This window comes from Hemitrygon akajei, chromosome 21 (assembly GCF_048418815.1).
Source record: "Hemitrygon akajei chromosome 21, sHemAka1.3, whole genome shotgun sequence".
Classification (NCBI taxonomy): Eukaryota; Metazoa; Chordata; class Chondrichthyes; order Myliobatiformes; family Dasyatidae; genus Hemitrygon; species Hemitrygon akajei.
Window position 1 is genome coordinate 36,038,139 of NC_133144.1, and position 18,223 is coordinate 36,056,361.

The 18,223-nt window shown below is 41.8% G+C and overlaps 1 protein-coding gene across 2 annotated transcripts in view; it reads right to left on the minus strand.

The window, feature by feature from the left end:
- Positions 1 to 18,223, minus strand: part of zfand4 (zinc finger, AN1-type domain 4) — a 62,153-nt gene that overhangs the window by 17,906 nt on the left and 26,024 nt on the right. The window contains exons 4-5 of one of the 2 annotated variants that reach the window (XM_073025199.1): positions 17,971 to 18,038; positions 212 to 296 (exon numbers count right to left, since the gene is read on the minus strand). In XM_073025199.1, coding sequence (XP_072881300.1) covers positions 212 to 296; positions 17,971 to 18,038 — 153 coding nt within the window. Of the gene's footprint in view, positions 1 to 109; positions 297 to 17,970; positions 18,039 to 18,223 lie in introns of both variants that reach the window. The other variant, XM_073025198.1, reaches the window with a different exon arrangement.

Genomic DNA, 18,223 nt, shown 5'->3' on the forward strand with positions numbered 1-18,223 from the left:
AGGTTTTCCAGATTTAATGTAAGCAATTCAAGAAATAATTGCTAAATATCGGTGTTGAATCTCCTTGAATCCAGTTATATAGTTTCACATTCTACTCATTTTCACACACCTCAGGGATTCGGAGAGTGGTGTTAAAGTGCCATCCCCACGATCTACAATTCGAAAGAAATTTAACTGGTCCCCTTCACGATATACTAGAAAGGTCACTTGCTTGTTAGAAGGAATCTTATCCCAGATGTCATCTCGACTGGTCTCCATGTACTCAGCCATATCTCTTGTCGGATCTTCCACTGGAACTGCAAAATATGGATTGAAATAAATGAAAATATTTTTTTTAATTAGTTTTTTCTATACATTTTACAAATTAAAAAACCCCAAATCACAATAAGGAACATTGATACAGTGCAAAATTAAGCATACAATGACAATATGCTACAAAGGAAGAGAATTTAACAAAAAAGCACCTAAATTAAAACAAGTAAACTTAGTATCCTCCCCAAGCCCCACAACACAAAAAAAAACTCCAGACCAACCACAACACAATATAGAGAATATAAATCAGGACAATCAAACTCCCAGACTGTGAATACACTTAGCAACAGAGGATAATAATGCCTACTATCAGAAAAAAAAGGGAGCTGAAAACAAGGGACCGAAAAGAAAAAAAACCCTAGTCAAGAAGAAGGTTATGAAAATACTCGATAAAAGGTCCCCAGACCTTATGGAACTTTAGATCCGAATTAAGAACTGAATAATGAATTTTTTCGAGGTCCAAGCAGGCCATAATGTCGTTAAGCCATTGAGCATGGGTGGGCTGGGCAACATCTCTCCATCTAAGGAGGATCAAGCGTCTAGCCAGGAGAGAGGCAAAGGATAATATTCGGCATTTGGTCGGACTCAGACGTAAATCTGTCTCGCCCCAGAAACTGAACAAAGCAATTAAGGGGTTTGGTTCTAGGTGCTGATTCAGAATATACGATAATGTAGTGAAGACATCTTTCCCAAATTTCTCCAAGCTAGGACAGAACCAGTACATATGAATGAGAGAGGCCACACCCCTCTTGCATTTATCACAGAGCGGACTAATGTTAAGGTAGAATCGAGATAGTTTAGATTTAGACATATGGGCTCTATGAACAATCTTAAACTGTAAAAGGCAATGGCGCGCACAAAGAGAGGTTGAGTTAACCGATTTGAGAATCGAGTCCCAGCTCTCATCAAATAAGGAGGTATTTAAATCCTGCTCCCAGGCCATTTTAATTTTATCCACAGGGGCCCGTCATAAGGCTGCTAATTTATCTCGAATAATTGATATTAAACCTTTACCTAGTGGATTAATGGAAAGAAATAAGTCCATAGCATTTTTTGCAGGCATTTCAGGAAAGTTAGGAATTAAAGGAGCAATAAAGTGTCTAATTTGGAGATATCTAAAAAAATGAGCATTGGGCAGATTGAACTTTACAGAGAGCTGCTGAAAGGAAGCGAAGCGATTATCAATGAAAAGATCTTCAAAATGTCTAATGCCCTTCCTATACCAAACATGGAATGCTGAATCGTACGTAGTAGGTAAGAAAAAGTGATTATGTACGACAGGGCTGGAAACGGAAAAACCATGGAAACCATAGCATTTCCTAAACTGAGCCCATATACGCAAAGTGTGTCTAACAAGAGGATTAGCTATTAATCTGGACAGACTACTAGGGAGTGCAGAGCCAAGAAGTGCAGAGATAGATAATTCTTTAGTGGAGCTCAACTCCATTGCCACCCAATTAGGGCACTCGGTTTGGCCATGGAAGAAAGACCAAAAGGTAGCACAACGTATATTAGCTGCCCAATAATATAAACGAAAGTTAGGTAAAGCCATGCCACCCTCTTTTTTAGATTTTTGGAGATGAATTTTATTAATTCTAGAGTTCTTATTCTTCCACAGATATGACAAAATAATAGAGCCTAAGGAATCAAAAAAAGATTTAGGAGTAAAAATTGGGATAGATTGAAATAAGTATAAAAATTTGGGGAGAGCATACATTTTAACAACATTAATACGACCTACCAAAGACATAGATAGAGGTGACCATTGTACCAGACTCTGTTTTATAGTATATGAAAGATTGGCAAAGTTTTCACGAAAGAGATCTTTAAACTTCCTTGTGACTGTAATTCCAAGATAAGTAAATTGATTATGGACTACTTTAAAAGGGAGATCACAAAATATTAGTTCTTGTGCTTCTTTATTAATTGGGAAAAGTTCACTCTTATGTAAATTAAGTTTATAGCTAGAGATCTGGCTAAACTGGTCAAGAAGTGAAAACATTAGAGGTAAGGATGTAGACGGATTTGAGAGAAAGAGTAATAAGTCATCAGCATAAAGAGTAATAAGTCATCAGCATAAATGCTCAACTTTATGCTCAACACCCCCTCTCCAAATCCCGGTCAATTCAGGACAATTTCGAAATGCTATCGCCAAAGGTTCTATAGCCAAATCAAAGAGAAAGGGACTTAAGGGGCATCCCTGACGGGTGCCACGTTTGAGATTAAATACCTGGGATTTCTGAAAATTAGTTAAAACAGAAGCAGTAGGACACAGGTACAGCAATTTGATCCAAGAGATGAAACTTTGACCGAGGTCAAATTTTTCTAAGACTGCAAAAAGGTAGTTCCACTCTATACGATCAAATGCTTTCTCCGCATCGAGGGAAATAACACATTCAGGAATCCCAGTTGGAGGTGAGTATAAGATATTAAATAATCGCCGAATGCTTAAAAAAAGGGAGACGGTTTTTGATAAAACCTGATTGGTCATCAGAGACGGTTTCTAATCTATGAGCCAAAACTTTAGCTAAGATCTTTACATCAACATTGAGCAAAGAAATCGGCCTATACGAGGAACACTCTGTTGGGTCTTTGCCCTTTTTTAATAGAAGAATAATAGATGCCTCATTGAAAGAGGGTGGCAATTTGCCGTAATTAAACGAGTCAGATAATACTGAAAGTAACTGAGGAGAGAGAAGTGAAGAGAATGATTTATAAAATTCTACAGGGAACCCATCAGGTCCAGGAGATTTCCCTGAGGACAGTGCAGAGATTGCAAAAGATATTTCTTCTGATGATATAGGCGCATTAAGTTTGGCTTTAAAATCAGATGAAGGTAAGGGAATATTCAGATTCTTTAAAAATTGATCAACAGAGATATTGTCATTCAAAGATTCAGAGGAATAAAGCCGAGAATAAAAATTTTTAAATGCGTCATTAATTTCTAAATGATCCGATGTAAAGTCTCCGTTCTCCTTCCGGATCTTTGTAATATGTTGTTTGGCTTTGGAACTCCTCAGCTGATTGGCTAGAAATTTACCAGACTTATCCCCATGAATGTAAAAGCGACTCTTGCTTTCGAGAAGTTGGCGTTCGACAGGTTGAGTAGACAGAAGATTAAATTTAGTTTGGAGTTCAACACGCTTCTTGTATAGTTCAGGGTTCTTAGTTTGAGCATATAGTTGATCCAATTCTTTAATCTGGTTAATAAGGTCTAATCGATCTGCACAGGATCTTCTGTTGAGATTTGCTGTGTAAGAGATTATTTGACCCCTCAGATATACTTTCATGGCATCCCAGACAATCTGGGATGACATTTCAGGTGTTGTATTAGTGTTAAAATAAAAGGTTATCTGATCATTAATAAATTTTAGAAAATCATCATCCGATAATAAAGTTGAATCAAACCGCCAGTGTTTATTCCTCTGAGGGAGACCAGGAAAGTTCAGAGAGAGAGTAATTGGGGCATGGTCAGATATCAGTATACTCTGATAGTCACAAGAGTAGGCAAATGGAATAAGATGGTTGTAGAGTAAGAAATAGTCAATTCTAGTTAAGGTATGGTGAACATGTGAAAAAAAAGAATAATCCCTCTCAGTAGGATGAAGGAAACGCCATATATCAGAGATACCAAATTTAGAGAGAAATGATTGGATAGCTAAGGCAGATTTAGTAGGTGATCTGGTAACAGAGGACGATCGATCCAGATTAGGATCTAACCAACAGTTGAAGTCACCACCCAGTATAAGAGAGTATGAGTTTAAGTCTGGTAGTGAGGAAAAAAAACGTTCAAAAAAGTTAACATCATCAAAGTTGGGGGCATACAGGTTTGCTAGTGCAACTTTAGTGTTATATAGTTTACCAGAAACAATAATAAAATGGCCATTTGTATCAGATATTTTATTATGGAGTTCAAAAGGAATATTTGAGTTAATAAGAATGGAGACTCCCCTAGCTTTAGCGGCAAAGGATGAGTGAAAATGCTGACCCACCCACTTTGACAGAAGCCGGGAGTTATCAAAACAACGAATATGAGTTTCTTGAAGGAAAGCAATGTCAGCTTTGAGTGGTTTAATATGTGAGAATACCTTCCTCCTTTTAACAGGGTGATTCAATCCCTTTACATTCCAGCTCACGAATTTAAGTGCACTAGCCATTGTCAATTACTAATGCATACCAGGCAGCAGGCATATAAAAAGTCAAGCTATACAGTAGCAGTCTGGGAGCAGAAATGTAAACATAGATTTGTAAAATCAAAACATATACATGTCCTGAGCAATAAAGAAAAAACAATAAATACAGTGAGTGATGTTGGAACTGGAAAATCCAGCCCACCCACACAACCCAAAACTAGACGGCTACCAAAAAAAGCAGCTAGCTCTACCAAAAAAATTAACCCAAATATAACTTTCAGATCTGTGTCATTAACAGCAGTTCCGTATAAATACTATAGCAAATAGTGACTAGTTTATGCATTAGAAAACATAACTACAAATTGGAACATCTTCTGCAGAAATATAAAACTTAATACAGAGAAAATCGGAAAAAAACCAAAACTAACCTACCCGCGAAAAATTATGGAAGAATAAAGTAAGAGAAAGGGGAAAAAAAAGGAAGGGGACAATTATAAATTCAAAAAAAGAAAAAAATAAATCAGCAATTAAACTGTGAACCAACAAACAGGGAGGCCTTCAATAAAGACTTCAAACCTCCAAAACAAGTTAGAGTCAGTTGTAGAACTCTATAGATAAAGTTATACAAGAATAAAATAGATTACACAAGTACTATTTAAACGTCCATAGGGAAACATTAAGCACAGAATGTCTATTTAAAAAAGACACACCAAATCCAGGGAGAGATTGTCAACAGCCCTTAGAGTTTCAATGAATAATGTCTGAGTGATTCAAGTAAAGTCTGAGTCCAGAAAAAGTAATTTTACTATGAGAAGTACTTATCCACCATTTTAGGAGGTCCGATCGGGTTCCGAAGATGACTGAATAGCCGGAAGACTTGCAACAAATGCCTCAGCCTCTTTCACTGACTTAAGTCACTTATATTTTCCAGTATTAAGCTTGATTCGTAAATCAGCAGGATTGCGAAGAGAGGGTTTAAAACCACGATCATAAAGCACTTTCATTACGCCTTTAAACTCTGCGCGCATCTTTAAGGTCTGGGGTGCAAAATCTTCCACAAAGTGAATGGTTGTATTTTGGAAAGAAAAAGTACCTCTACGATGTGTCTCCATAATCAGACGGTGTTTTACCTGGTATTGATGAAAGCACAAAATTACCGGTCGCGGGCGGGAGCCCAGAATTCCGGGGGGGAACGTAGACCCTGTGTGCCCTTTCGAGCTCAGGCGGGTTCGGAAGCAAGCCTTTCCCGAATATCTCACAGAGAAACTCGGCAAAAAAATTCACGGTTGATCCCTGTTCGGTGGCCTCTGGCAACCCAAGAATTCGGAGGTTACAACGTCTGTTGCGATTTTCGCGATCCACCATTTTGGAAAGGAGTTTGTTAGATTTTTCCTCTAGGCTGGAACAGAGAGTCTCCAAGTATCGAACACGACTTTCTAAATCTTCAGAAGTCGAATCGATGCGAGATAAGTGTTCAGCATGTTCGTCCACTCTATCGTTGATCCGATCCAGTTTGGCTTCCAGCTGTTTGAAAACGGTTCTAAATTCCTTTAAAATTTCGTCTCGGAGCTGTTCGAGCGCAGCGAGAGTCTCAGCCGAGAGAGCCGGAGCCTCCTTTCTCCCGGATTTAGAACTCTTGCTAGACATTGTAAGGTAGATGTGTTCACAGGCAAGTAAAAGAAACCAAAAAAGTTCCTAACTAAGGTTTAAAAAATGGAGACATTTAGTGCCAAGATAGCGAAAGTTCGGAGCAGCTAAGCAATCGCCATCTTACCGGAAGTCCCATAAATGAAAATATTTTAATAAATTGCAGGGGATAAGAACAGCAAATTTCTTTCCTTAAAAAACGTGTGGAACAGTTGGGTTCTTATAATATTCTGAAGGTTATAATTAGTGATGGTCGCTTTTTATTACTTGAATTTAAATTCTTCAGCTCCCATTACAAGAGTATGTGGCCAGATTAATAGCTCAGGGCCTTGGATGCCAGAACAGTAACTTAACCACTATGCTATTAGGGAAAGGCATAAAAGGAAAGGCCCATAAGCCATTATAACATGGACTAAGTATATCTCATAACATCATTCATTATTGGCAGAAAACAATGCACACAGATCACTTTGCATTTCACATGTTCATGTTCCAGACCACAGTTATGTCAATCTTCTAAATGCAAATTGATATTTGATGAGGCAGGTTTGTATTTCTTGGCAAGTTTAACCAGTGAAGTGCCAACTATGTGACAAGATAATTGTATGACTTTAAATAAAGAGACAAGGGAGACTGCAGAAGCTGGAATCTAGAGTAAAATAAAACAAACAGATTGACAATCTCAGCAGGTAGGGCAGCATCTGGGCAGGCAGGGGAATTGTTAATTTTTGCATCAAGTGCTTACATCTGGATTGAAAGAGGAGAGGAAGATGACTGATTTAAAGAGGAGAGGAGCAGGGTGAGATGGGGGCTAGCTGATGCTAGGTGGACTGAGGAGGGATTACGGATGAAGGGCATCTGGTGAGGGGCAGGTAGAGGTGGAATTGGGAGATAAAGGCAGGTGGGTGATAAGAGGAAGTACATGAGGAAAAACAAAGACAGATGGAGCCAGCAGCTGAGTGACAAATGAAAGGTATCAGTACTGGAATCTGATTAGATAATAGAAACCATTAAAGGAGAGATGAGACACAGAAGGGAACCAGAAGGGCGAGGGGATACAGTGGGTGAAGTGTGCAGGTAATGGTGGATAAAACCAGGAAGGACAAGGGTCCTAAAATGATGGGGGATGGAGGAAGGCAGTACAGGAAAGGGAAGAAAAAGACAAACTTAAAAGTTCAATGCTTATACCATTGGACACTGTAGACTACCCAGATGGAATGAGGTGTAGTTCTTCTTGTTTGTGTTGAGTCTCACCCTGGCAGCAAAGGCCAAGGATGGATAGATTGGTGTGGGAATGGAAAGGTAAACACAGAACAATATGTATGTAGGAAAGAATGGTACCAAGGAAAATTATTTTAAATTTAATTCATCAAAAAATGGCAAAACAGTGGAGCTCAGCAAGACACAAAGTACACTGCAGATGCTGTGGTCAAATCAACACGTACAAAAGCTGGATGAACTCAGCAGGTCGGGCAGTATCCGTTGAAAGGAGCGGTCAACGTTTTGGGCCGAAACCCTTCAGTCCTGATGAAGGATCTCAGCCCGAAACATTTCAACGGATGCTGCCTAACCTGCTGAGTTCATCCAGCTTTTGTACGTGTTGAGCTCAGCAAGAGACATGCAAGAATAGTTCCGGTTTTGAAATGATAAATGCAGGAGCCCAACAAAGAAATTGTTGGTCTAGCTGCAATGCAAGAAAAGCAAGGGGTAGTGACATGATGTCAAGAAAACTTATGATAAAAAGAATTTGCTTTAAAATCAGATCACTGTGTCATTCTGCCATGCCATATGGACTTCACTAAACAGTGATCTGTGCAAATGTACCTATAGAGCCACTCAATGAATACAATACAAAAACAATTTTTAAGCAACATTCTGCAAATTCAGAAGGCTGAACAAAATGCACTCGGGGTGCATAATGTACTGCATAAAACAATACAAGGTACTGTTTTGTGGGGAGAATGGTATGAATCTCCTGGCAGGTTAAATGACCTGATAGACAGCAAGATAAACCCCAGAACCAGGATATTTCCACACGTATGTAATCTCCATATTGATGCTCTTCATCCTCAGACTCTTCTTACTGCTAGTTCTCCTGGGAGTTCTCCAGTTCTCTTGCCTCAGCCAAATGTTGAGCTCTACCAACAAGCAAGACATGGAATACCAACAACAATATCTGGATATGTTTGGAATATACTGCTCACCACCCCCACACCTGTGGTATCTCCAACAGCTCATCCAGTTGGACCCTGGCTGTGCTGATACCTCGAATGTAGCAATGCTCAGCTGGAGTGGATGAGGTAGAAGTACAGCACCAGCTTCATCGATAATCCTTATCACTCATGATCCAGCACTTAGAGCAATGTAAGGCATCGAGCAAGGTGGACTCACTTAGCATAAAAGGGAAAATATAATCTTCCAGATGCATGGCATTGACCTCTTGAGCAAACATAAATACTCTTAATTTACAGAGTCCTGATTCTAAAAGACCTGTGCAGTTGATCAGGAATGGAAATCTACAAATTGATAAAACCCCATCATCACTAAACTAGTGGTAGCTCTTTCTTTTAAAAGGTTTATTAAATTTTTTTTACAATATTTACATCACTTCTATTCAAATATTCACACAATTTTCAAATTAAAACATAGTCATCCTTGTCCTGGAATGACTCTAGCACCATGGCACGCAAAGGCCCCTGAAGGCCTCCAGAGCCAGCACTTCCCTCCCTAGGATCACCCAAGCATGGACCCCTTCTGCAGTAGAAAGCATCAGCAACCATGAAATATAGCATAGGTCATCCTTGGCCATCTACAACGATCCCAAACTAGAAAGATGTAACAGTAAGTCACATAACCTTCAAAGGCAAAGCAGTTCAGGGATGTGAAAGCACCTGGAGATCTGCTGGCAGAACAAATGATGTACTGTATGTTTTAGTAAGCCCAACTCTGCAGAGATGCTGTTCCTTAGCAAACTTGAGATAATGACAAATGTTTCTGCAAACTCTTCAGAATTAGGATCTTTGAATACATTTACTTCTCTGCTTCCTCCTCCAGGTTATCAAAGTGCCTTAGGTGCGTATAACATCTGCTATGAAGTTTGCCAACAGGATTACATCACATTTCATTCTGGGTCAAACACATTTTCCATCACATCTTGTTTCCAACATGCTGTAACCTAATCTTTAACCACTTATGTTCATGTAATTCTGGAACATCCCAATGTGCTTCACAAGCACTGACCCATTTCTGAAGTGTAGTCACTGTCGATACATGGAATGCAAAATGGGTTCCCTATTTGTCCAAGTCACAGTCAGAAGTGTATTAAAACTGCAATAGTGCTGTCTATCTATTTATTTAGAGATGCTGCTTGGATTAGACCTTTCCAGCTCTTCAAACCACACCACCCAGCAACCTCCGACAACCCTGATTTAACACTAACCCAATCATGGGACAACCTACAATGACCAATTAACCAGTTAATCGTTGGACTGTGGGAAGAAACTGGTAGACTGGGAGGAAACCCATGCACTCCATGGGGAGGATTAACAGACACCTTACAGATGATGCCAGAATTGTACTCCAAATTCCGATGCCCTGAGCTGTAATAGCATCGCACTAATGGCTACACTACTGTGGCACCCAATCAATACCTATCTGTCAATAAGCAGATCCCGAGCGGCCCCTGGTCAGCATTAGATCTTGTACATTTAAATAATCAGAACCATGTTTCAATGTCTCGCTTGAAAAACATAATGTAACAGTCTCTCCTTGATCCACTAAGCTTAGGTTAGTAACTGGAGTTGGCTTTGAACAAAGAAAACAAGGTACACCCTATCCTCGTTATATGCGTCTTCAGACAATGTGGATTCAGTTATACGAGGAACCTACTTCTACCAATGTCTCCTCATGTGTCCAAAACTCACAGTTATGCGAGGACAAGTCAGGTGCACACGCCTCACAGTCTCACTGTTGGGATGAGAAGTACCATTTTCCCGCCAATACAAGTCAGGTGCACACGCCTCACAGTTTCACTGTTGGGATGAGAAGTACCATTTTCCCGCCAGTACAAGTCAGGTGCGCACGCCTCACAGTTTCACTCCCGCCAGTCTCGCATTGGTTTTGGCAAGGTGTGGATGTGTGATCTTGCGCTCTTAAACTTTTGTTGATTTTACCTATGGTGCAGTGATTTTGTGCTTGAAATATTTAATTATGCCTCCTAAGCGTCCGATGTCATGTCCTGGGCCATCAGCCGAGTGGCAGAGAACCCCTTTAACACTTGAAAAAACGTTGGAAATTATAAACAGCACGGCATCAAGTGAAGGTAACAAAGTTCTGGGATGCTACTGCCGGGAAAAGAATCTTGCCTTTAAAGTTCTTTTGTGGCTTGACAATGCGCCAGCCCATCCTAAACATTTGGACAGCATTCATCCTAACATAACAGTGCATTTCCTGCCGCCTAACACAACATTGCTGATTCAACCACTCAACCAAGGTGTGATCCATATTCAAGGCATTTTTTTTTAACGTCGAACTATCTCTCAGATGCTGCAAACAACAGACGATTTTGAAGATCCCTGGAGTTTACCAACAGTGAAGAAATAGTGGAAGTCGGAACACTTGGCACAAACGGTGATGGACATGGACCCAAGTTTAGAACGGAGTCAGCATTTCAGTCATTCCCTGCCGTCAACCCTTCTTCCCTACAAGCAAATTCATGCTGAAAAACAAAATGCTGGCAAGCAAACAACCCTCACCACTTTCTTCAAACTGGTGTCATCTCCTGCTGCCGGCAGTTCTAAGAGTTCTGTGAGTCTTCCTTCACCCCTTGCTGTGCTTGATATGATCCTGACAACCACAAACTTCCACCTTATCCATGTAAAGCTGCCCGACACCACAACAACCACTCATCTCCCGAAGCAAACACACCTGCCACTGTTGGTGAGTACTGTACACCCCAGTATGTTAACTTTCTATGATTTATTACATTGAATATTACCTTAAATTGATGAAATATAATATAAATGTTGCCTTGTGGTACTGCTTTTGTGTCCTATTGGTATGAAAATGTGAATAAATTACAGATAAAACATATTTAGGAAGCCCTCCAGAACACATCCCTATTTTCTCCATTTAAATAATTATTCACATTATGCATCGACTGCGAGGAACATATCCCTCGCATATAACAAGGAGAGGGTATATTTGGTAAGTACTCAATTCGTTTGATGATAGAGGTCCAAGCACGCAGAAGAAAAACATGATTCCAACTCGGTTGCACAGACTCTGGAAGTTCAGAAATATTATAACGTGCAGGCCAAGGGGAAAGAAGGGAATTACTGGGACTAATTAAAGAGATCTTTCAAAGCAAAAGCACAAAATGGGATGAATGACACCAAGTTTTTTCCCCTGCATTTTCTTTATTTTCAGATTTCCAGCAATTTCACATGGACAAGTTTTATTTCACTTTTTAAACTCTTTCTCCTTCCCTCATTTGTCTCCCTTAATACTACTCCAGACAGAAGAGCAATAATTAACAAGCATTCATTACTATCTTAGATGTGTTATGCCCGCAGCCCCCTCCTTTGTGAGAATCGCAAGAGCACTCGTGGGTTGGGTCAGTGGACCCAGGAAATGGGAGAGAGACGTGCCGGATGCCTCGTTCCTCGGCGATGCAAAATAACGCGACATTGGCCATTATCTCTTGGAGACACATTTGTGGATTGGGGACTAGGCTACATGCAAGCCCTTGGGCAAAGTGGGCTGGTTGAGAGAGAGATTGCATCACCCCCAACCTGATTGACATCTACTACCCTGCGAGTCAAGATAAAAGAGGGGCTGTAGAGACGGCCCCTCAGACGCACCAGAAGAAACGCTAGCGATCCCGTAATAGCCGGAAGCCATTTGAAGGAAGCCACGTGCGCTCGGTTCCCTTGCCTGGGAGCCGGTGGCTGGTACCACAGAAACGATTTTCTTGAACTAACAACGGGGAACCAACTCCCCCGACTCAACGGATTGGCCTCATCAAAAGACCCGGGCAAGTTTCTTTTCTCACAAATCTCTCTCTCTCCAACAAGTGAAAACCCAGCAGTCCCCAGAGGCTGAAGCCTGCAGGAACTGAGTGACTTTTATATTTCCATCGGACATTATCCCCTAGACAAATGATAGAGCTATTTCTTATTGATGATTATTACTATACCCGCGCTTTTAGATTGAGTATGACGACGTATATTATCTGAATGTTTGTATTAATCTTATTTTTGTGCCCCTTTATAAATAAAGACTTTTAAAAATAGTACCATTAGACTTCAACGGACCTCTCTATCTTTGCTGGTAAGTGACCCAGTTACGGGGTACGTAACAACTTGGGGATCTCGTCTCAGGATTTGATACCAAATTGGAGGGCCAGTGAATCGGGATTGTAAGTCCAAACTTGGATCTGGTACGCGGGTAGCCAGACGGGAAACCAGCAAAGATAGACGTGGATGAATTTATAGGAAACCCGACTCTGGGGGCGCTAGAGGCGGCCACCAAATCAGACTTGGTAAATTTGGCGAAGGGGTTAAACCTCACAGAGGTGAGGTCATCAATGAAAAAGCGGGAGGTGCAAAGGGCCATAACTCAGTATTACATTGAGAAGAATGTGTTTGCAGCTGAGGTATTGGAAAATATCCCTGAAAAGGTACCAGCTAGTGGGACGGCTCAGTTAGCGTTGGAGAAATTAAGGTGGGAACATGAAATTAAGTTAAAGCAGCTGGAAGCAGCCGAGAGAGAGAAAGAAAGGGAGCATGCGCGCCAGCTAAAGGAGTTAGAGGTGAAAAGGGAGCAGGAGAGAGCTGAGAAGCAAAGAGAGCATGAACTTCAGCTAAAAGAGCTGGAAGCAGCTGAGAAGGAGAAGGGCTGAGAAGGAGAGGGAGGCAGAGAGACAGAGAAAACATGACTTGGAGATGGAGAAGTTAAAGCAAGAGCAACGAAGTCAGCAGTCGGACCGAGAGGAGCGATTTGATGTTAGTCGGGCGTTGAGGTTAGTACCCCCGTTCGAGGAGACGGATGTTGATAGTTATTTCTTGCTTTTTGAAAAGGTGGCAGTGAATCAGAAGTGGCCCAGAGCACAGTGGGTGGCGTTGTTACAAAGTGTGTTAAGAGGGAAGGCACAGCGGGCATATGCGGCGTTGTCCACAGAGGAGGAAGGGGAAGAGAATTATGACCAAGTAAAGGCGGCCATTCTCCAGGGTTACGAGCTAGTACCTGAAGCATATAGACAAAAGTTCAGAAATTTACAGAAAGGGTGGAATCAGACGTATACCGAGTTTGCCCATGAGAAGGGGGTGCTCTTGGACCATTGGTGCACCACAGAAATAGTGGGCGAGGATTATGGGCGTCTCAGGGAGTTAATTTTGATTGAGGAATTTAAAGGTTGTGTTCCGGAGGAGATCCGGATCTATTTGAATGAGAAGCCGAATAAGTCCATATCAGAATTTGCTAGATTCGCAGATGAATATGCCCTAACCCACGAGGCAAAGTTTTCCTCAAATAAAAGTTCCCCGAGGGACCGTGGGAACGATCAAGAAAGTCCGCCGGCTGAGGCAGAGGTCCCGCCGGGAGCTAGTGGTAAGGTTGAGGGGGAAAGGCCAGACGGCCAGAGATTTCCGGGCTTGACCTGTTTTAATTGTGGGAAAAGCGGGCATGTTGCGTCTCGGTGCTTTGCTCCGAGGAGGGAGACGGGAAAAGGGAAAGCAGCAGTCCCTATCGGATGTGCCGTGGTAATCAGTAAATCGACAAGAGAGCCCCAGGTAGACAGAGTACGAGAAGGGTCTGAGACTTGTCTGTCACACGGGACCGTGTCTTTGAGGAAGGGGGACCCACCAATTCCCGTATGAATCTGGAGAGACACGGGGGCTGAGCTGTGGTTGATCAGCAGTAAGGTACTAGAGTTTGGTCGAAAAACGGGCATGATAGCGGTGAAGGGAATAAATAAAAGGATAGAAATGGCGCCCTTACATAAGGTCATGATAGATTGTGAGCTGGTGTCTGGACCCATTGAAATAGGGGTGCCATCAGAATTCCTGAGAACTGACGTGGACGTCCTTCTTGGTAACGATTTAGCCAGGGGTAAAGGTTTGGGCAGCCATGACGCTGATAAAACCGCCTGTGAGTGTTGAGGCTCCGCCCCTAGCTTCCAAGAGCCATCCCGCATGCGCGGTCACTCGCAGCCTGTCGAGAGCGGCAGCTGAGAACGAGAGCAGTTTAAATCTGGCCAGTTTCGATTTGGCCGAGACGTTTTTACCGACCCTGTGCTACGAGGGTTTAGAGGGTGGTAAAGTGAAGAGTAGTAAAGTGAAAGAGGGTAAGGGAGAGGAGGTAGATCTGCCATTAACGAGGAGCAAGGTTCTAGAGGCAGAAAATAAAGATGAGGAACCGTTAGAGCGGTTAAGAGGTCCAGAGTTGGACATGGATGATCTGTCTGGTGTGGCAGACCTGTTTGACGAAGTTGAAAATTCTAAAGGTGTTCCGGACAATGAAATGAGGGCAGTCCTAGATGAAAAGGGTGCCCTTGCCTTGAAGAAGTCTACTGGGTTGGCAGATGAGGTTGTTTCAGCCCGTGGGGTTGAGTTTACTCTGGAAGGGAGTTGCCCAGAGAGTAACTGGGAGGATCAGGGGAATTTAGAATTTGAAAAAGGTATGGGTATTGAAAGCCTGGAAGAGGTCAATGTCCCATTTGAGTGTGTCCAAGATGGGGATGCACGTGGTCCTGAACGTAGTAACGGAGCTCAGAAAAAGTCTGAGGTATTTGATTCAGCTGAACGAGACGGCCGTCCTTTTGGGTCAGATAGACTTGGTTCAGTGGAAAAGGGGTTAACCCTGGTAATCGTGGGAAGCGAGAGTTCCCCGGTGTTTGTGCTCGAAGGGGTGGTGAAACTTAATGCGGAGCTCAAAAATGGGGAGATAAATATTATTAGTGAAGGAAATGGGAAATCTGCAGTTCCCAAATCGAATGAAGAAATTTTAAACCCTGCAGATCGCTTACAGATTAAGCTGGGAGATGCCGGGGCCCCCCACCCTATTGTTATTCCAGAATGGGGTGTGAAGAGGCAGAATTTGAAATGCTGCTTGAACAGAGTTCGAATTAAAAACCAATAGCCTGAAGGGTCCTGACGAGAGGGCTAGCCACCTGTGTAAAATTAAAGAATTGAGTGGAAATGGTCTAAGTTTGGGACACGGTGTTGATAAAATAACTCCTATGAACGAGGCGGGCGGGAGTTTACCTCGCCAAACTACCCGAGTTCCTCCCGTAGGGACTCACCGGAAAAGAGACGACGGTTAATGAAGGGCGCCATTTTTAAATAGCCCAGCCGGTTGTACGGGATTTCAGCAAAGCATGTGAATAATAAAGACAAACCCCTTGGAAGCCTGCCTGTTAAGTTGAAAGCAACATAACGATTGGTATTTGCATGACCTGTGGTAGTATACACGTAAGCTTAAGATCACAACTCGTTAGTTTTGTTTGCTGAGGAAAAAAAAAAATAGGTGGTCATTAAGTTGAAGTCTGATGCTATAAGACTTTAGTAAGGTACAGGATGTTACGCTAGTAAAGAAAGTGACACTGTAATCGTTAACTGTTTAGATGCTGAATTAAATGTATAATTGTATTGCTCTGTAGTGAAAAGAAAAGCTTTTGTATTGTGTTAGATTCTAAAATCCTGTAAGACTCTGTACTACTTCGTTTTTTTAACCGCTGGTAAAAAAACACTTTTAAGAGGGGAGGTGTTATGCCCGCAGCCCCCTCCTTTGTGAGAATCGCAAGAGCACTCATGGGTTGGGTCAGTGGACCCAGGAAATGGGAGAGAGACGTGCCGGATGCCTCGTTCCTCGGCGATGCAAAATAATGCGACATTGGCCATTGTCTCTTGGAGACACATTTGTGGATTGGGGACTAGGCTACATGCAAGCCCTCGGGCAAAGTGGGCTGGTTGAGAGAGAGATTGCATCACCCCCAACCTGATTGACATCTACTACCCTGCGAGTCAAGATAAAAGAGGGGCTGTAGAGACGGCCCCTCAGACGCACCAGAAGAAACGCTAGCGATCCCGTAATAGCCGGAAGCCATTTGAAGGAAACCACGTGCGTTCGGTTCCCTTGCCTGGGAGCCGGTGGCTGGTACCACAGAAACGATTTTCTTGAACTAACAACGGGGAACCAACTCCCCCGACTCAACGGATTGGTCTCATCAAAAGACCCGGGCAAGTTTCTTTTCTCACAAATCTCTCTCTCTCCAACAAGTGAAAACCCAGCGGTCCCCAGAGGCTGAAGCCTGCAGGAACTGAGTGACTTTTATATTTCCATCGGACAATATATTATCCCCTAGACAAACGATAGAGCGATTTCTTATTGATGATTATTACTATACCCGTGCTTTTAGATTGAGTATGACGACGTATATTATCTGAATGTTTGTATTAATCTTATTTTTGTGCCCCTTTATAAATAAAGACTTTTAAAAATAGTACCATCTTTGAAAAACTAATAAAAAAATAAAAAAAAAAAAATAGTACCATCAGACTTCAATGGACCTCTCTATCTTTGCTGGTAAGTGACCCAGTTACGGGGTACGTAACAGATGACACAAACATTTGTGTCACCTTGACCAGGCTCATCTCACACGTTGCTTGTTTTCTCTCTTTTCTAGTACTTTAAAAGGTCATATGAAGACAGACTGGATCGACTAGGCTTATACTCACTGGAATTTAGAAGATTTGAGGGGGGATCTTGTTGTAACATATAAAATTCTAAAGGGATTGGACAGGCTAAATGCAGGAAGATTGTTTCCGATGTTGGGGAAGTCCAGAATGAGGGGTCACAGTTTAAGGATAAAGGGGAAGCCTTTTAGGACCAAAATGAGGAAAAACTTCTTCACACAGAGAGTGGTGAATCTGTGGAATTCTCTGCCACAGGAAACAGTTGAGACCGGTTCATTGGCTATATTTAAGAGGAAGTTAGATATGGCCCTTGTCGCTAAAGGGATCAGGGGGTATGGAGAGAAAGCAGGTACAGGGTTCTGAGTTGGATGATCAGCCACGATCATACTGAATGGTGGTGCAGGCTCGAAGGGCCAAATGGCCTACTCCAGCACCCATTTTCTATGTTTCTATCAATCTTAAATTATAATTTCATTTCTCCACAGATGCTGCCTGATCTGCTGAATACCTCCAGCATTTTCTATTTTCTATTTAGATTTCCAGTGAATATAGGGTTTATGCTTTTGAATAACTTTTCCTGTGCTTCTAATTCCATAATTAGTCTAAGTTATAGCTAAGGCAGGAGTGAACAATAGAAACACATGCAAAATGCTGGAGGAGCTCAGTAGGACAGGCAGCATCTATGGAGAGGAACAATCGACGTTCTGGGCTGAGATCTTCATCAGGACTCACAGAGAGTGAACAAGAAGCATGCAAAAGAGAAATAAAATAGCAAAGAGATTTGGCAGACAGTTATTCGGTGATATGGAATCCTAAGGCATGTCAAGACATCAAGAAACAAAATCTTCAAAAATCTTTGAGTATGATTCCTGTATGTAAGTGTGCACTCAGTGACAACTTGAAGAGAAAGGGTGGTGAAGGGGAAGGTAGCAGTTGTGACAAGAACAATATTTGGCTAACATGGGGAAGTAAGATTCAATTTTCAAACAGTTGAAAATTTGATCCCACAACTCTATATCAACAGAACCTAATTCACTCCCCAAAAATACCTCTAATTCCTGCCAGTAATGAGTACTCTTTCCATTAATGGCCATGGGTGTTGTTCATCATCAAGCTTGAAGAAAATTCGAAAGCCAAGTAAAAAAAACGAGGAAAAATACATAATGACGGAACACTTTACTTACCCCTTCTGGTATTAATAGGTCCCCCTCTCATGGCAAGCACCAATTTAAGAGTACAACCTTCTGATATACTGCAAATAGAAGACAGTAAACTGTGATAAACTGATAATGACCTCTTTTCCATACTGCTACTTGACCCATTGGTTGTTGAACATAGGGATACAAACTATCATTAATAGAAAAGATCTTCTTTCTAAATCTTAAGTAGCATCTGGAAAAATACAGTATCTGTGCCGCTTTTACTCAGTCCCATTCT